General features: G+C 47.7%; 1 protein-coding gene across 1 annotated transcript in view; it reads left to right on the plus strand.

Moving 5' to 3' along the window:
* The window catches only part of HDAC4 (histone deacetylase 4), a 208,914-nt gene that overhangs the window by 130,803 nt on the left and 55,558 nt on the right, over positions 1 to 22,553 (plus strand). Inside the window, exons 8-12 of the mRNA XM_080632056.1 lie at positions 8,180 to 8,311; positions 10,354 to 10,466; positions 17,213 to 17,329; positions 17,421 to 17,619; positions 20,301 to 20,530. Coding sequence (XP_080488182.1) covers positions 8,180 to 8,311; positions 10,354 to 10,466; positions 17,213 to 17,329; positions 17,421 to 17,619; positions 20,301 to 20,530 — 791 coding nt within the window. The remainder of the gene's footprint in view (positions 1 to 8,179; positions 8,312 to 10,353; positions 10,467 to 17,212; positions 17,330 to 17,420; positions 17,620 to 20,300; positions 20,531 to 22,553) is intronic.

Here is a 22,553-nt window from a genome sequence, read left to right on the forward strand (position 1 = left end):
GTTCACTTGCAAGGTTCAGGAGAGAGCTATTGTTGTTTTGATTTGTTTTCCCTTTCTTTCCCTTTCAGCGCAGCAGCACGTCAGCCTCTGGCACAGTGCTCCCCTGCAGAATTCCCCTTGCCAAGAATGTTAAGTTGCTTGGAGAAGAAAAGCTCCTGAACAGTCTGGTGTAAACAAAAGACAGGGAAGGCTGGAGCCCATCCTAACGAAAGTTCTTGATTATGGGGGAGCTTTTCACGTTGTTGGCACCAGGCAAAACTCTGCCTTTGTGTTTGTAATGTAAAACTGCCATCTCCTGTAGGCCGACTTGATTCAATTCGATTCAATATTTGCTCTTCAAGTAACAAAGTCCATCACGATACACTTCTGGTTACTGGGCCTGGAATCCAACCAGCATCATTGTTAGGGATAGGGTGATGTTGGGGTCTGTGGGAAGGCAGTTTCTCCCTTGTCCTGTCCCTACAGGCCCTTGTCCCAAGCCCCTCTCCAGGTTTCCTGCAGCCCCTTTAGGCACTGGAGCTGCTCTCAGGTCTCCCCTTCAGGAGCCTTCTCTTCTCCAGGCTGCCCCAGCCCAGCTCTCTCAGCCTGGCTCCAGAGCAGAGCTTCTCCAGCCCTCGCAGCATCTCCATGGCCTCCTCTGGCCTCGCTCCAGCAGCTCCAAGTCCCTCTCGTGCTGCTGCTCCAGAGTTGGATGCAGGACTTCATGTACTGACAGACCCCAGGAGCTGTTTGTCAGCAGCTGTCTTGGAGCTCCTGAGGTTTGTTTTTAACACAGCTTTTCAGTTTTGCTGTCCTGAAGAACATTCAAGGTTGGACAGAGCCTTGGGTGACGTGCTCTAATGGGAGGTGTCCCTGCCCGTGGCAGGGGGTTGGAACTGGATGATCTTAAGGTCCTTTCCAACCCAAACCATTCTGTGGTTCTCAATGTCCTCATTTTCTCCCAGGAACAAGGCTGTTAGTTGATGGGGTTCCCTGCTTTCTGAAACCTGAGCAGTGGATGTATTGAAAGATGCTGTTAGTTACAGATCTGACACAGCCACCAGCATAGAGATGGGTAAAAAGAGAATAATGCAACTTTTTAGCATGGTTTTCCTCTTGCTTACATAGGGGGTTTGTTTGCTTTTGTGTTTCTATACATGCTGCACAGGGCTGGACCGTGTCATGTTGGCCACTAGCTTTCCCGCTTCCTCCCGTGTAAAGGTAGGGTAGGGATTCCTTGTGTTTGTTGGGCCTTGCCAGCTCCTCAGGATTTCAAAGGGAAGCCACAGCGTTCCAATCAGTTGTCATGAAAATCAGGAGAAGTTTTGCCAAGCTCAGCCCCTGCTACAGCCAACACACATTCAGCTCACTGCATGCAGGAGCTGGAAGTGGTTCCCTGTATCAATACTTAAACCTGACCCCAAAGGGAGAAACCCAGCTCATTTCTTTCGACGTACTTTGGTCTTCCAACCTTTCTCCTGGCAGGTCTGTCAGCAGAGGTGGGATTTTGGGCCAAGCTGATGTTATCAAAACCACCCTATTGGTTCGGTTTTGACTCTGGTGTTTGCCAAACTGCTGTGGTTCGTTGTGCACCAGAAGACCTCCTGAATCGGTTAAGAGCTGGGTTTTGGTGTCTTTGGCTTGGGTTTTGGGGCTGCTGCAGCCATTGTCACTGTTACGTGAAGTGTCGCTGATGCTCCAGGCCCTGGCTTTCCCTTTACTCCAGTATCACAGCTGGCTGCACTGGGGAGCTGAAGATCAGAAGGAAGTTGATGGCCATGAAGATTTGAAGGAGGCAAAAAGATTCCTGTGGTCCCAAATATGTTTTCACTGCAGAGCTGTGGGATAGCATCTCAGGGTGTGAGTTTCCACTATTTCCAAAGCTAGACGGAGTTGAATGCCAGGCTGGGAGCTTATAAAGACATCTTTGGCAAGTCTATGTCTCTGGATTTCCTGCCTAGATAGTAAATGAGTGTGTGTGTGGTATGGACTTGGGCAGAAAGGACGAGGAGGGAGTGTCACAAACCCCTCTTTCAGCTCCTGTTCTCTGGGGAGCAGGGAAGAACCAGTATCCTACCTGAAGACCTCCCATCCCAGCAGTGTCTCTTGCCTTCTGCACAAGTTGTGACGGAAGAGAACTGGTTATAGGTCAAGTTCTGTGCCTTAGGGCTTGTGGTAAAGGGAAAAAAGCTGTCCTCAGCCTTCCCAGCCCCCACACAGTTAAGAACTGGCAGGAAAGGTCCAAGGAGGAGTATTTAGCTCAGCATTGGTTATGCACTTCTTTGCTGCAGTGACTTCCCTCAAGGAATAAAGGAATGCAACAAAAAGGAGACCCCTTCTTGTACCTTTGGGACCTCCTGCAGAAGGAATCTGACAAATACATTGCCTGTGCTGATGGTGCCGGTAACTGGTACAGCTTCCAGCCCACCAACCTTCTAAAAGAAAGGTGATTATATTCCTTGGGCTGCATCAAGCACGAGCAGATTGTGAACAATGACTTCTTCTAAGCCCCAGCTTGCGCTTAGATGATGATGTGTACCTGGGCTGTCAGGATCCTGATTGCTTGCTGCCCATACAGAGCTGCCATGAAACAGGCAGCAAGGCCCTTCCCTATGCGCATCTACCTGCCAGGCATCACAAATCAGTGCTTGTGCACAGCGTGTGCTCGCTGGTTCCAACACAGATTGGTCTGAGTATTATTTGCAGCTAAGCAGGTGAAATTGTGCTGAATTCCTTGCATTTCAAAGGAAGCAGAGAGCAAAAGAAAGGGTTTGTCAGTGATTAAAATGCTGCCTTTGTCAAGAAAAGGCATAATACCTCCCTGAGTTGGTTTCTGATCATTGGAATGCTTTAAGTGGTTTGTTTTATCGCGGAGATTGTTTAGAGGAAAATAGAGTAGGCAGAAATCCTGGTGTAGTGTGGGAGTATGGTTTAGAGAAAATCATTGAGCTCTCGATGGCATGGAGTGTCACTCAAGTTCCAGAGCAGCCTTGCTTTCCCACCAGCATTGCCCTTCCAGCCGATGGAGGTGGAGGTCTGGCTTTCCTGGGGACCCACGCACTGCCTCAGTGTGCGCTCTGCGAGAGGAGCCGTAGACCTGCCTGAGGAATCCCTATTGTTTAACCAGCCCTTCCTGCTGTGAGGAAAGTTTTTTCCAACTTAGTTGATTCTAGAATTCTGTGACATAAGTGTCTCTAGTCCAAAAATAACTTCCTAAAGGCAAAAATTGCTTTATGGCAGTGATGCTGCAGAATAGCTCTTCAGACGAGCGCACTGACATTTCAGAGAGCAGCAACAAACTGACGTGCAGTTGGAGGACCAGCAAATACTTGCTCTAATCCCTCCATTTCTTCTGACTATCATGTCTAAATGCACACGAGGGAATTCTTCCCTCCCATGTTTTTCTTCAGCACCAGCAGCTTGAAGTGTGTTCTGTTCCAATGCACACCTCTCCCATGTTGAGGTTTGCCTTAAGGCAAAAGGAGGGGATGCCCCCTCTTAATCAGGTAAAGCAGAAGCTTTGACACAAGAGCTGGGGCTCCATGGGGAGAAAGGCAGTACTTCCCATCAAAGCTCTTCTTGAGGAGTACCATCAATGGTGCATTGAAGAAGAAACCTCTTCCAGTAGAAGACCAAAGTCTTCTGGTTTAGTGTCACCACTGTGGAGCAGGGGTTCCGGGAGGCCCAGGACCTAGCTCTCAGTCATTCAGTGAACCTGCCCTTCTCCTCGTTGGTCCTCTCAGCTCCCTCTCTGCTTCAAAGGGACGAGTATGCTTTCAACTCTACATGTACTTATATATCAGAGGGCTGGAGCAGCTCTGCTCTGGAGCCAGGCTGAGAGAGCTGGGCTGGGTCAGCCTGGAGAAGAGAAGGCTCCTGAAGGGGAGACCTGAGAGCAGCTCCAGTGCCTAAAGGGGCTGCAGGGAACCTGGAGAGGGGCTTGGGACAAGGGCCTGTAGGGACAGGACAAGGGGAATGGCTTGAACCTGCCAGAACAGGGGAGACTGAGATGAGCTCTTAGGCAGAAGCTCTTCCCTGTGAGGGTGCTGAGGCGCTGGCCCAGGGTGCCCAGAGAAGCTTCCTTATATCTAACCTGAACTTCCCCTATTCCCCATCGCCCTTTGTCCTCCTATCGGTGCAGTCCCTGATGAAGAGTCCATCCCCAGCATCCTTGTAGCCCCCTTCAGACACTGGAAGCTGCTCTGAGGTCTCCATGCAGCTTCTCTTCTCCAGGCTGAACAGCCCCAACTGTCTTAGCTTGTCAGATGGCATCACCTGAACTGATGTGTCTACGAACGCAGGTACATGATTAGAAAGGGCTGGATAAAGATGTTGCTGTATTTTTAAGAGGTCTATATTAGATTTGAATTTCAGATTTTTTAGATTTTTACAAGATATTTGCTATATTCTCAGCCTGGAGAAGAGAAGGCTCCGGGGAGACCTCAGAGCCTAAACTGGCTTTAAATAGCTTTAAATTGGTCAGGTTGCTTCAGGCCCCTGTGTCCAACCTGGCCTTGAACACTGCCAGGGATGGGGCAGCCACAGCTTCTCTGGGCACCCTGTGCCAGCGCCTCAGCACCCTCACAGTGCCCAGCTGCTGAAACCAAGACGTTCAAGCACTGGGATGAGGGTTTTCATGGTGCATTGTTGGCTATTTTATCAGGAACATGGATGTTTAATGGGAACCTGGCAACATCTGCCCAGGACGTTGTGTTTTTGCCTTGCACACACTTAATGTCCCATTAGTTCAGCAGCTTAGGGGATGCAATTCTAGGAAGAAAACAATGAGAATGACATAAATGTTGGCGAATTGGATTACATGGGTCCTGCTGCAATAAATGATGTATAAGAGGGGTAAGTTGGGTTTGAGCCTGTGCAAACTAGGGAAGCTTTTGGCTTCTGCTCTAGTTATTAATTTCCGTGGAGGAAAACAAAATATTCTTTGTATAAATCCTTATTATAGGCCAAATTAAGTATGTCACCGCTGAAGAAATCCCACTGGCTTTGTGGAAGCTGACTCAGACTTGGCATGGGCTCCATCTGTTTGCTAAACAGGAGTCAACCTCATTTCTTTCGAACTTCCCAGTGTTTGTTTCTCAAGGTTTCACCTTATGATGCAGGGGACCAGTAAGTTGTGTAATTCAGTCTTAAGCTTACTGTAGGTAGCAGTGATGGGTTTAGTTGGCTTTATTTGGGCACATTGCCTGACAGGGTGGATATTGGGAGATTCTCAGTGGAATTGGTGTCCCTTGGGAGAACATCTGACCTGTGTGGAGTATCTGGTATTGATAGTTATATGTTGCTATATATACTATATAGCTATATATTGATAGTTATGTATTGTTGTTGTATATGAATTCCTGCTTTCTCCATTTAAAACTATCAATTAGCTTAAAAAACATCTGAATCAGCTTGAATGATTGCTTTGAGGTTTGGAAATGCCTGTTTAAAGCTACATCTTTTCTGATAGAAGATGCTCTCTGTCAATTCCTTCAGTTTAAGACTGTTCTGCACTGCCTGTGCTGAATTTGAAGTCACCTCATTTGGGCTGTATAGCACCCAGTTAAATGTGGGTTGGGATTATGCTGTCTGAGGTCTTGATGGCAGGTTAGATTTGGGATTACAGCGGGGTGGTGGAGATAAAACTACAATCAGGAGCTAAGGAAATATAGTTCTTTAAAGAGACTGTGTGGTGTTTCAGAACTCCAGCTGAGGAAGCAAAGGAGGAATATCTGGGATAGTTTTGCCTGGAAAGAGTTTTGTCTGACATTGTAATACCCTGCTTTCGCAATAACCTGTTCTCAAGGTGTTTTCTCTGTTAAGGCTGGAATTGTCTATGTTCATTCCCTTCCTGTTACATGGAAGGATGTGGGGATTGTGGCTTTGCACAGGGGGCAGATCTGGTCCTGTTGGGTAATCTGTGAGCCTCGGATCTTTTGTTTCCCTGCCCATTTTGAAGGTGTTTCTAACCAATCCCTTCTCTGTACATGGAAAACCTCGCACGTACTTGTCTGTTCCCCAACAGAAAACATACTTCAGCTGAGCACCATGCAGGGTCTACATTGCATAGGAGTAAAATCAGTGCTCGAGTACAGTTTGTATTGTCCTGTTTTGCTTTGCCAGAAAACAGATCCTTTCAACAGCTGGGGCATAGGCTTCTATTTCATTTACTAGTTGGCAATGCAGATGTATCCAAACCGGATGTATCTGCATCTAGTCCCATTTGTTCTTTAAAGTCTTGACTGGAGCATCTACCCGGTTACTAATCCTCAGTATTTGGAACCAATTATAACTGGGAATTAAAGGCTGAGGGATGAGGTACTGAATGTTCACGTACCTAAAGGCTACTTTTAAAGCACTAAGTCAACTTCTGTTTTGAAGAGAACTTAATGAAGGAGGTAGTTAGAACCTATGCTCATATTTTAACTAGTCCACTCTTCCAGTATTGCCCTCCAAGCAGATGACAGATTTGCATTCAGTCCCCTGCCACTTTACATGCAAATGCCCTGTAAGATTATTTCCCCTTTGCTAATGCACTTCATCCTGCATTTTAAGCATCATCTTGTGGAGTCTGACACTTTTAGTGCTCCCTTTGTCTCTTGCTGGCATTTTCCTGTCCAAAACATTAATGAAAAGCTCTGTTCCCCCCCCCCCAAAAAAAGTTTCATCAAAGAACTGTTTTGATGGCTTAACTTCAAGCATTTGATCTTGAATTCAGCAGCCTTCTGAGATTTGAACCCTGCAATTCATGTTGTCAGGCTTGGGTTTTGACATGACCCAGTGGTCAAAGCCAGCTGAGGGAAAATATATCTCAGTTAATTCAAATCAGTTTGTAAACCCTCTCTTAATTCTCCTACAGCAATATAGCTCATTGGACAGGGAGCTGAGTGTATGGGTAGTTAATGGTGAGAGCACAGGATCTGTTTGCTCAAAGGGATTAAGCTGCAGAGTTGTTAAGAGGTTGAAGAGGGGAAAAGATTGGGCCAGTTCACAAAGCTCATAACGTAAAGCACCAAAGCAGATAGTTCGTGTCTGCTGAAGGGATCAGGAAGTTCACAGAGAAAGTCATCTTGCAGGAGAAATCTTGACTTAAAGCTTCATTACCTTTATAAAACCTTGATAATCTGAGCCATACTGATGTGTTCTGTGTTGCTGTCATTAACCCAGAGGCATCAGGATAGAGCTTCCCAAGAGCTCTGCTTTGCTTTTGGAGAAATAAGGTTCCAGGATTTAGATACAGCAGGAGTGTTGAAGAGAGGCTGATGTATACAAAGCAAGTCAGTCCGTGGTCTCAGGAATTCCATGTGCACCTACCCCTGGCAGCCCTGAATTCTCAAAGCATTTGATGTGAGTTTAGATACGGTTCAGTTTTGTGCCTGTGATGATGCAAACCAAGTTGCTCCCCAAATAAACAACCCTTCTCCTCCCTGGTGCTGGCTTTGGCCTTGGCCACGCTCTCATGCCCTCTTGCTTGAGTTGACACTGGCTGCAGAGGACACAGGCTCATCTCGCTCCAAGGTGAGTTGCTTCAGGGAGGTGAACCAGCAGGAAAACACTCTCCTGGTTTGGCTGTGGGCTTTGATTCTCATGTTTTCTTTCCCCTGCCCTGGTGTTCCTCCCTAAGCCAGCTCACCCTGGGGTTGGATGACTCCGTGGGTGGGAAGCTGCCCATTTCAGCAGTGCATCGCAGATGTTGTCTGAGCCCCACAGTGATGCTCCATGCACGACCAAAGAGCAACATCTCAGCTGTCTCACCAGTTCCTGTACAGTACTGATGGTTTTGATCCTGTAGTTTAGCTTTACCACTGGCTTGGAAGCAAGTTGTGAAGCTAGGGAATGTGAATGATGCTCTCTGCAGTAGTCTGAGTTCACAGTTGCTTGTAAGTCAGTGTCTTCAGTTGAGAAAAGGGATTGCAGGATGATTATTATCAATTAAAATGCTATTGACTTTCATTGCCAGTGAATTCAGCTGTCTCATGGGCTGGGACCTGCTCATTCGATTAAGTCTTTCTTCCACATCTACGCTACCAAATGTCTAATTCCATTTAGGCTTCTGCAAATGCTGAACTTGAACCCAGCCTTTGCGTTAAAAGCTACTGAAATAGGTAAAATATTGACCCGATTATTATTAACTAATTAATATTAAATGAACCACTTCATATTAACCAAAGCACTCTCTGCTTTGCTTTACCCTGTTCAGCATCTGAACCCAACCTGAAGCTACGATCCAGACTAAAGCAGAAAGTTGCTGAAAGACGGAGCAGCCCCCTCTTGCGCAGAAAAGATGGCCCAGTGGTTACCGCTCTGAAGAAGCGCCCGCTGGATGTCACAGGTAAGTGGGTGACAACACATCCGCCCTGCAGCCACACGCTCCGTGAGATGTTCCCTTCCCCAGATGAATCCCTGCATTCAGTCTGCATCTCTCATGTGCTGGTGAAACCGGGATGAAGTTGGCAGTGGGGGATGTCAGTGTGCATCAGCAGCATCGGTCCATTAAGTACCGATCTGTTGAGATAACATGATCAACACCAGGAGCTTGGGTTTGGTTTGAAAACATGGAAGTATGCCACCGGAGTGCTGGGTTTTTTTGGCTCCCCCAAGCATTTCTATGATGTTCAGCAACAGGTTGAGAAATCAACTTTCTCAAAGATGATCCTATTAATATCCTTGGGGAGGCTGTAATTCACAGCAGGAAATGCTTTATAACCCCTGTTTGTTTAAGCTTTTGGGCAGACTGCCATAGTTCCTTGTTAGGTAGTTACAGCAAGGTTTTAAAGCATGTAAGGCATTGTTTTATATATATATATATATATATATATAGCTGGTATTTTGACTACTTATTTGACAGCTTCTTGTGGAAGAATATTCTTCTGGGAGTCAAGTTTATAAGGAGGAATCAGGGTAAGGCAGATTGTATAGATTACCATAAAGTTAATTCTTAGCACCACCTAGGGATGCCTGTGTGTAAGTACCACTATGTAACAGCTTTTTCAGACTTGGCTCGCTTCAAGGCACATTAGCATCGTTCAGAGAAGCTCGGAGTGAGCTGTCTTTAGAGAACACAGTGCTTTCAGGTGACCCTGGGGTAGCCACGCACCACTTGGTGCGTCTCTGTTTTGCAAGGGAATAGGTGATTTCAAGAGCTAAAGCATCATTTATAGCAGATCTGAAAATCCAATCTACTTCACTCATATATTGCTATATGTCCCATGGCTTTTAGGCTAAAGAAAAGGTTTAGAATGTTATTTACCTTCCAAACTAAAAGGAGAAGCAGTGGCAGCTGGGCCATGCGTTATGTGAGGCACCTTCTAAGGGAAGATTTCAGGCTGTTGCCATTTCACACGCTCTTTCTGTTTGTTGTTATTTCTGTGTTGATGATGGGAGGCTTTGATGTCAGGCTGGGCACCTCTGTGGTTCTGGGTAGTGAGTTCAAAGGGAACATACTGATAAAATACATAATATGGAGAAGGTTTTCTGATTTAGTGATTTAAAGGCAGGGATAGAAAAGGCAGTGATTTAAACAGATTTGGACCCCGTAGCGTTTTGCCTGATTCTGGTGAAACATGCTCAGACACAACCATGGCCCGTGGTCCATCCAGCCCCATTTCACTCACACAGCTTTTAAATCCCTTCAAACAATTGAATTTGCCATCCTGGCAAAATACCATCCTTGAGAGTCAGTCCCCAGGCGTTTCCAGGGGGAGCTCAGTGCTGTGGCAGTTGCATGAAGGGCAGACCAAGGCAGGCCTTGTTTCTTTGAGGACCAGGCACGGTGTGGGCACTTGGCAGGGGACAGGGATGTGCCCCCTGCCCTGCACTGGAAAATCTCAGCGCTGTGCTCTAAAAGCAAAGGTCACTTCTCATGCCCAGCATGAGGGCTCGGTGCTAGTGGTGGCTGTCCAGTAAATCCAGACGGACCAGAAGCCTGCGTGGGAAAATGTCAAGGCTGAGACAGTTCCAGTGTGAAGTCTGATGCAATACATGAGTAGAGGGTGTTGTTGGGGTTATAGGCAAAAGAGGGGGAGAGAAGCACTGCTTGAAATCTGAAGCAGGACAATCTGGCATCCTCCACTTTGGCCCTTTCAAGCCTTTTCCATGTCTTTTATTATCTTCTGACTGTATTTAAAGTTATTATTACACTGTAAGAGACATCCCCAGGAGGAGAAGACTCAAGTATGGTAAGTAAGTACTTGGACAACCCATTTGAGATTAGCTGTTGGTATTTTAAGAGCCCTGGGAAGGTTTAGGCGGAGGGAGATGGGGAGGAGGAAGGTTGTTTTCCTCCAAAACAAAACTTAAAGGGTTGTTATCTGTTTAAATACCATCACGGAGATTGTTTGTAACACTGAAAGTTGGTTTTGGATGTGTTTTTAGACTCTGCATGCAACAGTGCTCCTGGATCTGGGCCCAGCTCTCCAAACAACAGCTCCAATAACATAAGCACCGAGAACGGAATTGCAGGATCAGTCACGAGTATTCAAGCAGAGGTACAGAGCTCTTCCTCCCGCTGGGTTTTAACACTTGGGTTTCCAATCAGGTTTTGCAGAGGTTTAGGAATTGAAGTGGATGAACCGGTGTGCGCCACGGGAACAAAAACCTAGCTCATGGCTCGGGGCAGGCTTTGGGAATTGCCTCTCAATCTGGCATGACAGGATGCATTATCTGTTGATTAAATCTCAGCCGAGCCAGCTCACAAGCTGCTTGTGGTAACTTGTAGAGGGTTTGTTGTGAGGAGAGAGTCAAAATACAGGGATTTAACAAGGTTTCCTGGTCAAATGGGAGTATTTTGTCTAAAGGGTGAAGTTGCTGTGTGCAGTAGCTTGTTCTAAATATGAACAAACCAGAACTGTATTAAAGGGAATGGATTTAACCGTTTCCTCCCCACACAGGGATTTGAAAGCTTGGTGCCTCATACCAGCATGCTAGTTGATAATCACAGAATGGTTTGCATTGAAAGGGACCTTAAGATCATCCAGCTCCAACCCCTGCCACGGGCAGGGACCCCTTCCACTGGAGCAGCTTGCTCCAAGCCCCTGTGTCCAACCTGGCCTTGAACACTGCCAGGGATGGGGCAGCCACAGCTTCTCTGGGCACCCTGTGCCAGCGCCTCAGCACCCTCACAGGGAAGAGCTTCTGCCTTAGATCCAACCTGAACTTCCCCTGTTTAAGTTTGAACCCGTTACCCCTTGTCCTATCGCTACAGTCCCTGATGAAGAGTCCCTCTCCAGCATCCTTGCAGCCCCCTTCAGACACTGGAAGCTGCTCTGAGGTCTCCACGCAGCTTCTCTTCTCCAGGCTGAACAGCCCCAATGTTCTCAGCCTGTCTCCATACAGGAGGTGCTCCAGCCCCTGCTCATCCTCGTGGCCCAAAGCTTTCACCATTACTTGAGGCATCTGCTGCAGATGCCATGGGCAGGGTGTTGGACTGAGTAAGCCGGGAGATAACAGCTCCTGTGTGCAGGGTTACTGAAGCCCACCTTCTTCTAAGGGCAGATATTGGGATGTGGGCCACATAAACTGGATCTCACTATAAACCCTGTAGGTACAAACCCAGTGTCATTGTGTAATCTTACTGGTGCATTTCCTTTTATCCAGCTTACCATTAGCTCTTCTCCTCATGAATGTAGTTTCTGTCTTACCATCAGGACTGTAAAAACAGGCCTGGGCTTGTTCTTCCCAGATTGTCATTTAGAATTGAAAGGGCTTCTTGCACTATAAATGTGAGCCCTTAAAGCTTTCTAGTTCTGTACAGATTTTCACTTTATTTTGATTTCTAATGTAGTGTAACGGTATTTAATATGGGGAATGTGTCACCTTCTGTACCCTCCCCTTTGCCAAATTGTCCAACACACAGCTGCATTCACTCTAGCCTGCTGCAGAACTTACAGGATTTAGACAATTACTGTAAAGATTAAGGCAATCCCAAGCACAAGCGCAGGCTGGTGGAGAATGGATGGAGCAGCTCTGAGGAGATGGACTTGGGGGTGCTGGGTGAGGAGAAGCTCCCCATGACCTGGCTTCAGTGTGCGCTTGAGCCCAGAACCCCCTGTGTGCTGGGCTGCACCCCCAGAGCGTGAGCAGCAGCTCAGGGAGGGGATCCTGCCCCTCTGCTGTGTGAAGGGGAGACCTCAGAGCAGCTCCAGTGCCTAAAGGGGCTGCAGGAAACCTGGAGAGGGGCTTGGGACAAGGGCCTGTAGGGACAGGGCAAGGGGAATGGCTTGAACCTGCCAGAACAGGGGAGACTGAGATGAGCTCTTAGGCAGAAGCTCTTCCCTGTGAGGGTGCTGAGGCGCTGGTACAGGGTGCCCAGAGAAGCTGTGGCTGCCCCATCCCTGGCAGTGTTCAAGGCCAGGTTGGACACAGGGGCTTGGAGCAACCTGCTCTGAAGAGATGTGGCTTTTGAGCTGCACATCAATCATGCAGGAGTTTGGAGCAGACCTGGGTAAAGGCATCTCGCATCCAAGGTCATTGGTTGGGTTTGCAGAACTGAAGCCTGGCTGAGTTGAGAGCACATCTTGGATGCGTTTGTGTCAGCCCCAGAAACCAGCACTGAGGTGCTGGTTTTGCTGATCCGGGAGCTGTCAGTCATGTCTATACTTGGCAAACTGCAAATCCCTAAGTTCTGCTCATGGAAAACTAGTGGATTCATCGATTTCTTGGGATATAGATAGAGCAGGCAGCTTCCTCACAGTCAGGGTTAGCTGATTCAGGTGAATGTGAAGCTGTGATGTTCTCCATAAACATCTTATTTTTCAGCTATATAATCTGTGATTACACCACTAATACCTAATAAAATGGATACAGTCTATAGGAGAAACTTGTCATCAACTGCTTGTAATGCAGCGACCTCTTAACTGAGGCTGAGACATGAGCAGCGGAAATGATCCGGGAATAATCCCTATAAGTGCCAAAGCCTTTCCCTGGGAATCATCTTTGCCTCTTTTGCAGCTGTAGCACAGTGGGTAATTCACAGCAATGCTGCTGCATGTGAGGAGAGAAGTGTGTTCCTCTGGAATGTTAACCAGAGCAGCATTTATTGCACCATCTCCAACCAACCTGTGCATGAAGGAGGAAGAAAATCCAGCTTTCGTTTCCCTGTCAATCCTGTCTGGAGATCTGGGGTTTTTTCACTTTCCTATAGTTTTTGGAAAAGAGGAAAAATAGAACAGACGTGATTGTGCAGTTCCAATTTTAAAACTGCCCAGGACTGTGTTAAGTCTATTGGATCATTGCCATCACAGAACAGAATGAAACATAAATCACTGCGTGATGGCAAACAAGATCGATAACCTGTTGCACAAACTGTTCTCCTCCAGAATCTCAGGCATACTTGAATGGCTTAACTAAGTCATAGAATCATGGAATAGGTTGGGTTGGAAGGGACCTTAAGATCACCCAGTCCCAACTCCCTGCCACGGGCAGGGACCCCTTCCACTGGAGCAGCTTGCTCCAAGCCCCTGTGTCCAACCTGGCCTTGAACACTGCCAGGGATGGGGCAGCCACAGCTTCTCTGGGCACCCTGTGCCAGCGCCTCAGCACCCTCACAGGGAAGAGCTTCTGCCTTATCTCCAACCTGAACTTCCCCTGTTTCAGTCTGAACCCATCACCCCTTGTCCTGTCACTACAGTCCCTGATGAAGAGTCCCTCTCCAGCATCCTTGGAGCCCCCTTCAGACACTGGAAGCTGCTCTGAGGTCTCCACGCAGCTTCTCTTCTCCAGGCTGAACAGCCCCAATGTTCTCAGCCTGGCTCCATACAGGAGCTGCTCCAGCCCCTGAGCATCCTTGTGGCCTCCTCTGAACTTGCTCCAGCAGCTCCGTGTGCTTCTTATGCTGAGGACACCTTCAGGTTTTGTTTTAAATGAGAAACACATCTCTTTGCTTCTTAGTTGGCTCGGTCACCTCTTAGAACCTTTTCAGCTCTCATGGAAGATGGTATCTGTTTAATATCTGGTTTATATCTGGTAAATCTATTATTTAAGTTCCAGTGCTTGTCTTCAGTGGAGAAAGACTGCAGCTCTCTGCCTCCTTTTAAAATAGACACTGTCTGTTTAAATACTGGTTTGAAATCCAAAGGCTTTTCCATCTCCGCAAGGTACTGCTATCCATTGCCATTGCAGTTGATGCAAGGCTATATAAAGTACTTGTCTACAGCCCAAAATCGTGCATGCTGAAATTGTTCTCTTCTGTGCAATTCAGCAAATGTTTGTGTGCACCCTGTAGATGGGATCTGTATATTTAAAGTGATGATAATGCTGCTAAATACCAGATGCTGATAGTGTCAAGCAGTTGCATTTTGCTCTTCGCTGTTTTTCAGACAAATCCCCAGGAGATACTTTGAGGCACAACTCCGGGGTATTGATTGTTCAAAGGGAAAATGGATGTAGTTTTGTTTCATATATGATATCAGGAAAATATTGCATTACTCTGCTTAAATAACTATCTTCTCAATGTGGCACGCTACCATGATGTCAGTTGACTTAAAGCCAAATTGCCACTAGTGCTCACGATTACTTGGCAGAAGCAGCGTGTGGATACGCACATCGCATGTCCTTACCCAGGTACTGCTCAGCAGTAGAGTGCTCCCTGCAGATTCCTCCTTTCCAGCTTGTGAAGTGAGACCTTAAAAACACATTTTCTTTCTATGGAAGAAGTGTCAGGCTGAGAGAGCTGGGCTGGGTCAGCCTGGAGAAGAGAAGGCTCCTGAAGGGGAGACCTGAGAGCAGCTCCAGTGCCTAAAGGGGCTGCAGGGAACCTGGAGAGGGGCTTTGGACAAGGGCCTGTAGGGACAGGCCAAGGGGAATGGCTTTAACCCGCCCGAGGGGAGACTGAGATGAGCTCTTAGGCAGAAGCTCTTCCCTGTGAGGGTGCTGAGGCGCTGGCCCAGGGTGCCCAGAGAAGCTGTGGCTGCCCCATCCCTGGCAGTGTTCAAGGCCAGGTTGGACACAGGGGCTTGGAGCAAGCTGCTCCAGTGGAAGGTGTCCCTGGTTGTGGCAGGGGTTGGAGCTGGATGAGCTTTAAGGTCCCTTCCAGTCCAAACCATTCTGTGATTCTGTGAAGCACAGAACAAGTGCATGCCCTGAACACTGTCTTACTAAGGGGTGACAAGACCAGGATAACCAACGCAGGGATGGTCTCACCCTGCAACTGCCACCAACCTCTCTGCCCTACAGAGAGACCTTTTACAGTATATTTGGTCTTTCCTGGAGACTAAGGATCACCCCTGCATCGTCCCCAGCAGGATCACCCCTGCATCGTCCCCAGCAGGATCACCCCTGCATCGTCCCCAGCAGGATCACCCCTGCATCGTCCCCAGCAGGATCACCCCTGCATCGTCCCCAGCAGGATCACCCCTGCATCGTCCCCAGCAGGATCACCCCTGCATCCTCCCCAGCAGGATCACCCCTGCATCGTCCCCAGCAGGATCACCCCTGCATCGTCCCCAGCAGGATCACCCCTGCATCGTCCCCAGCAGGATCACCCCTGCATCATCCCCAGCAGGATCACCCCTGCATCGTCCCCAGCAGGATCACCCCTGCATCCTCCCCAGCAGGATCACCCCTGCATCGTCCCCAGCACTCTGCTACTGCTCAGGCTTCAGGCAGAGTCACTGCAAAAAGCTTTTGCAAAGAGGTTTAACAGCTTAGTTGTCCTTCCCAACTATATGCCCTTTTAAAGCTAAGAGAGATTACCTTAAAAACCAAAAGGCATTACAATGACTGTTGTTCTCTTTAGCAAATCACAGACAATTTATGCTACTTACTAGTGCGCTTTAGCTTAAATCAGACTTCAACATTTCATCCAAAAGCCTTAAAGTTGCATTTATAGAGCTGTTTCCTGATTTACTGAATTATCTTATGGCCATTTAAGGCAGGAACACTTAAGTAAAAACACCTTTAATTTCCAACCAAGATTGATATATGTGCTAGAAAAGCCATTATGAAAATTACAATAAACTGCCTGATTTTCCTGTTAGGAAACAAGTGTTCTGAACATCCTCTATTCTCTACAGGCCATTTTCCAACTTAAATAATATACAGTTTAGATCTAAATTACTTTCTATAGAATTTCAACTGTGTAACTCAGGTGCTGTTGTGGGAAAAGGGATTACGATTAACTTCGTGTTGCGCTGTGGAACAACTGTATCGATGTAACAGATATCCTAATACCTTTTAGACTTAAGTTCAAAGTCCTGTAAGTCAATGAGACTTTGCAGGTTATTTCCTTGGTCGCAGGGCTTGGCTGGCTCTGGATGATAACCCCCTGTTTTTCTCCTTCAAAGACTGCAAAGAAACCCTGGGGTAACGTGCTGGGGGAAGCACAGAAGAACTGGTACTGAAACCAAACGTTTTCTATAGAACAACATCTGAGAGCAATCCCACCTCTTTGGTTTATCAGTATGTAAGGGGGGCAGCTGGTCCTGGCTTTGGCTTTAAAAGAACACCCCAGCTCTGCGCCTGAGGGTTGTGCTGCCTGTGCAAGAAGGACAGGAGGAGGAAGCCTTCCCTGTGTGTGTCACTGTTCTCAGACACTGGACTGCCTTTTAAATGCAGTCTTCGACGTGCCATTGACTTGCCAGACGTTCTCCCCATGTCCAATTGCATCTCAGTTCCAAGTGTTCAACAAAGTCACCCAGTTTTCCGACGATCCAGTGCAGAATGAATTCTTTCTCGTTTCCTTTTGCCTTCTTGTGTTTTCATTAAATGGCATTCAAGCTTATTGAAAATATCATAGAATCATGGAATGGTTTGGGTTGAAGGGACCTTAAAGCTCACCCAGCTCCAACCCCTGCCACGGGCAGGGACCCCTTCCACTAGAGCAGCTTGCTCCAAGCCCCTGGGTCCAACCTGGCCTTTAACGCTGCCAGGTCCCCCCTTCAGGAGCCTTCTCTTCTCCAGGCTGCCCCAGCCCAGCTCTCTCAGCCTGGCTCCAGAGCAGAGCTGCTCCAGCCCCCGCAGCATCCCCATGGCCTCCTCTGGACTCGCTCCAACAGCTCCACGTCCCTCTTGTGCTGTTGCCCCAGAGCTGGATCAGAGCTGCAGGGGGGTCTCCCCAGAGTGCAGCAGAGGGGGATCTGAAGCACAGTTTCGTTTCCCTGTTCAGTATTTCCAGTGTCAGCAGTGAAGTTACACGCTCTGTGCATTTGTGGTGTGTTCTCACAGCAAGCGGACTGTGTCCTTGATCCGATCTGGGGATGCTTTCTCACCAGGACGATGTTCTTGCTTTTGTTTCCAGACCAGCCTGGCTCACAGACTTGTGAATCGTGAAGGCTCCGTTACACAGCTTCCACTCTACACATCTCCTTCTTTGCCCAACATCACACTAGGACTGCCTGCAACTGGCCCTTCCAGTGTAAGTGGGGAGGGAGGATACAGCCTTTGGAATGTTGTTGTTTGCCCTGATTTATCCCTTAATGTGGTCACCATCCATTGTGCATTTGCAGGGGGGATCAGCACAGCAAGATGCAGAGAGACTTACTATCCCAACCTTACAGCAGCGCATCTCTTTATTTCCTGGCACTCACCTCACTCCCTACTTGAGCACTACAACGTTGGAAAGAGATGGGGGAACTGCACATAACCCTCTTCTGCAACACATGGTCTTACTGGAACAGCCAACTGCACAAACTCCCTTAGTCACAGGTGAGTGATCCATAGGTAATGTGCAAAACTCCAGTCCCTAAATGTAGGGACAGCTTAAGAGAGAGAGTAAGTGACATCTGTTGTTTGGTGGTAAGGTCTGTCTCTTGCACAAAAGAGACACAACATTCCTGTTTATCACCTCTGGTTTCTATTCCATATAGGAAAAGCACATGTTTAAAGACTCACAGATGGAAATACTTGCTGTTCATCATTATTTGAAGTGGCAAAACCACGGCAACATCAGCTGCCTTGCAACAGATTGTATTTGTTTGTGTCTGTTACATTTTCAGGGTGCTAATTGCTTTGAATCACTCCCTGTGTCGTGTTTTCAGCACGGAGTACCTGTGGGAAGGCACATTTCTATAAATAGGGTTAATTCAAAGCAGCAATCCCCAGTAGGATCTGGTTTTACAGTGTGTAATGCTGGGACAAAGGATGTTCTGCTGGAGTTCTAATAGACATGTTGATTTTACTTTCATTTGTTCCATTTCTAATGGGAATTCTTGAGAGATGGTGGTCACTGAAGCGTTGCAGCACAGCTCTTCCGCTCCTGTCTGGTTTTACATTCAAATCCCAGGGATATACGTAGGGTTGCGATAAGCTTATAAGCATGTTCAGTGAGGCTTGGAGCAACCAGGGCTAGTGGAAGGTGGCGTGATGAGGTTCCTCAGAGTCATGACGTGGCTCTTCACCAGTTACCCTTTGCCCAAGGTCTGTTGATGAAAGCCATTGGAAAAGACTTCTGCTCTTACCCTATCACCAAAACCTTCTTCTCTGTGCTGGTGTTTGCATTAAAGCACACGTAGGGAGAAGTGCAGTTCTGCTTCCTATTCAACCTCTCTCAAAGTTTCCTTCAGTTTGCAGTGTACGATGGTTGCTTCCAAGTGTATTCCTTCTAGTCCACCTGCTACGTGGGGTGTTTTCAGAGGGAGTACAACATATTGTAAACCAACACTTAGGAGAAACACTCACAATATGACAGAGCAACAAGAAGAAACACACGTTCCAGATGCAGGGACTGAAAGAGAGCAAACTAACAAGTTCTCCGAAGTCCTCCAAGGTATCCTATGCAAACTGCATAGGATCCCTTCCTCTGCTGGTGAGAGGAACTGTGTTACGAGGGAAAAGGAACACATCTTTCCCACTTAGTCATCTGTTCATACCCACTCAGACGTGTGTGTATATGTGTATACATGAATTTGTAGACATGCATTTACAAACTAAGATGCCCTTTTACATTATTCTTTTCAGAAGAGCAAAGATGGGAGAAAGTCAGTAAATCTTTCCCTAAGAAGAGAGGCTTTTAAATGAGTCACATTCTCCCACGTAGGGCAGTTGGTGAATCAATGGGAAAATGAGGTAATGTCCTGGACAGAAATGTCAAGGTGTTTCTAAACTGCTGCATTCTGCCTGAAGAACTCTGGGCAGCTTCTCTCTCTTCTAAACTAAAGACTGAAGTAAGAGAGAAGATGCCACTTCTCTGCCCCTTGAACTGGGCAGTATTTCTGAATGCTAACACTTGCAAAGGCTTTACTTGGTTTCATGCAATGAGGTGAAGCAAAAGAGGACTCCTTCCCTACAAGTGTATGTAGTCTGGTCCACATCAGGGAGACAGCAGTTCACAGCAGCAATGCCTTTCTATCCCAGGTTGTAATGAGCAAAAGTAAAGGCTTATCCTCAGTTCCTCCACCCTTGGGTTGGGCTTTGGGTTGGGCCTGTCTCCTTATCCCAGCTTTCTAAGAAATATGGGAAGGTGTTTTTGGAGGGTAGAGCAAGAGCTGGTTTACCTCAAGAACAGGTCAAAAGACATGACACTTCCTAAAGACGTGCCCTTACTGGAGCTCACATAGGTGTTTCACATGGTAGTCATCACCCAAATTGCCAAGGGCATATGATTAACTCAAGTTATCCCAAAATAACCTCATGTTTCCATTAAGTTGCCAGCATGTATGCACAGGACAGTGGTGAAAACAGTTGTAGCTGTTTGTCATCTTGAGTTCTAACTTACCTTCTTTCTATAGAAATGCTGAAACCTGATTGCTCCCATATACCTGAAAAGCTTCAAGGAAGTGCTTTTTCCCCAATGCAAACCTGGTGAGGGGTTTATCACATGGAAGTTTTCATCCCTGGTCTTTTCTACAGGAGGATATAGAGCACAGCCAAGGGCGGCCGTGCCCTGTGTGGTGTAGAGTAAACACCAGCTTCATCATCATCCATCATCATTCAGTCATATCCAATGAGCCCCCTGTAAGGTGTAATTGCTGGATGCTGTGAGGTGGCAGCTTGGGTTGCTGCTTGCTTAGAAATGAACCTGGGGTTACTCCCTATCCCAAGACTTAAACTTCTCCAAACTGCCACTGTGATGTTCATTCATGTCACCCGTGGAGTGATGGAAGGCTCAGTGAGGTATTGCTGGGTTTAAGAAATGAACCATTTCCCTATGGGCTTTGAGTGACCAAGAAAACAAAGGATTCAAAGGAAAGCAAAGTATTTCTCCACCCAGTGGTGATTAATTGTTATCTGTTCTCTTTGAAGGATGCTTCAGCTGTAACTGGCGAGGTGGCTGGTTTGAACGTTATATGTCATTGTCACCATCAGCGTTACTCAACAGCCGTTTTCTCCCTTCCTTTCTTCTTCCTTTTTTTCCTTCTCTGCTGTTTTTTCCTCCATATTATCTTCAGACTGGTATCTTTCAGGACTGCCCCTCCATGCACAGTCTCTGGTTGGTGGAGAACGGGTCTCCCCTTCAATACACAAACTCCGGCAGCATCGCCCGCTGGGGCGCACGCAGTCTGCTCCCCTTCCGCAGAACGCCCAGGCTCTCCAGCAGTTAGTGATCCAGCAGCAGCACCAGCAGTTCTTGGAGAAACACAAACAGCAATTCCAGCAGCAGCAACTGCACATCAACAAGGTAGGCGCGATGCTTTTAAAGTCTGGTTTTGCCTCATACAGCATTGATAGCAGCTTTGGGCAGTGCTAGTAGAGAGTTTCTTGTGTGGTAATGTGTATGTGGTCTTTACCTCCATCACCAAATGGCCTTCATCCTTGAACCTCTTCTTCATGAAGTACATCAGCAGGGATGTGGGCGGCCATCGCCAAGGCTTGGGGCTGCTCAGCCTGGAGACAAGAAGCAGTGTGGAGACCTCAGAGCAGCTTCTGGTGTCTGGTGGGGGCTATGAGGATGCTGGAGAGGGACTCTTCATCAGGGACTGTAGTGACAGGACAAGGGGTGATGGGTTCAGACTGAAACAGGGGAAGTTCAGCTTAGATCTGAGGCAGAAGTTCTTTATTGTGGGGGTGCTGAGGCGCTGGCACAGGGTGCCCAGAGAAGTGGTGAATGCTTCATCCCTGACAGTGTTCAAGGCCAGGCTGGACAGAGCCTTCGGTGACATGGTCTAGTGGAAGGTGTCCCTGCCCGTGGCAGGGGGCTGGAACTGGGTGATCTTCAGGTCCTTACCAAGCCAAACCATTCCATGATTCCATGAAGGCGAGGATCAGTACCTCTGTGGCAGAGTGGAAAGGCAGTACAGTTCAGACTTGTGGCTTTAATACTGAGCATTGCTGTGCATCCTGCAGAGGTTGTTTTGAATAGATCAGCTAGTTCTGATGCAAAACTTGCTTTGAAGGGAGCAAACATTACATTGATTAGAATCATAGAACTATTCTATGTTAGGGCTGGAAAGGACCTTAAGATCATCCAGTTCCAACCCCCCTGCCATGGGCAGGGACACCTCACACTAAACCATGGCACCCGAGGCTCTGTCCAACCTGGCTCTCTTTCTCTAAATCCCTTGGAGGACATTCCATTCTATGAAATGGAATACATGTATTCCATTCCCTTCTACGATTTGACTTCAGATGGGCATTGCAGAGCACCATTCATCAGAGCACAGATTTGTGCAGTTGCTTTGTAACCAAAAGCATCTGTCTGGGCATCCCAGTAATGCAAGGAAGCTGCAACAAGCTGCTTTGAGATCAGTGCATCCAGTATTCATTTAAAAAGACAAAATCTAACCTGGTACTTTAGCTTATGGGAAGGTAAACCTCACCTTTTAGGTACAAGAGGTCTGCTCACAAATGGTATGGATGGAGCTGTGATGTTTTACCCGGGCTGAGATTGACGCCTTGGGTTACAGAAGGCACAGTCTGTTGGTAGACGTGCACTATGGAAAGGCTGTTGGGGAAGGGGGAAATGGTTCCTAATCAGGGTGATAGTTTTCTGACTCTGGCCCGTGCTGTTTCGAGCCTTTCTGAAGGCTTTGCTGAAGGAGTTCCAGAGGTGGTTTTCTTTCAGAAGCAAGCAGTAGTAGATTTCAGGCTTGGGAGGGCGAGTTTGGTGGCAGGAGGACCTTTCACATCGCTGCACTTTCGTTGATGGCAGAGCATCCTCCAAATGCTCCCACTGCGCCAGTCCCGTGAGAAGATACAACTCCTGAGATGTAAAAGCCCCACACAACAAAACCCCACTCGACACAACTCCCCCCCCCCCCCCCAAAAAAAAAACACACTTTGTTTATAGCCTCAAGCTAAGGCAGGATGATTACACAAGTTACTGACGTCAATCATGTACTTCTGGAGAGCTGCCACCGCGCACCGCTTGTGCCAGCCCTGGCCCTCATTCAGCCCCGCACGCTGGGGTGGCAGGGAGCTGCTGCTGCCCTAGAAACCCCCTTTGCCCTCCTCGAAACGCTCTTTGTGAGCAGGAGGGTCGGCTCTGGGGTGCTAGGTAGGGTTTCTTTGTTCAGCAGTAGATGTCAGCTCGGCGGTTGGTTCGTTTGAGGTTTCGGAGGTTTATGCCGTTGCCAGCACTTGTAAGCGGCCAAAGCCTTTGCCATGACGTACCCACTGAACTCACTGAGACTTTCACTTGGACCTCCCAGGCGCTGGAGCCCTGCAGCCCTCTGAATTTGAGCTTTGTTCGAGCCGTGATCCAT

This window comes from Psittacula echo (assembly GCF_963264785.1).
Source record: "Psittacula echo genome assembly, chromosome: 20".
NCBI lineage: Eukaryota > Metazoa > Chordata > Aves > Psittaciformes > Psittacidae > Psittacula > Psittacula echo.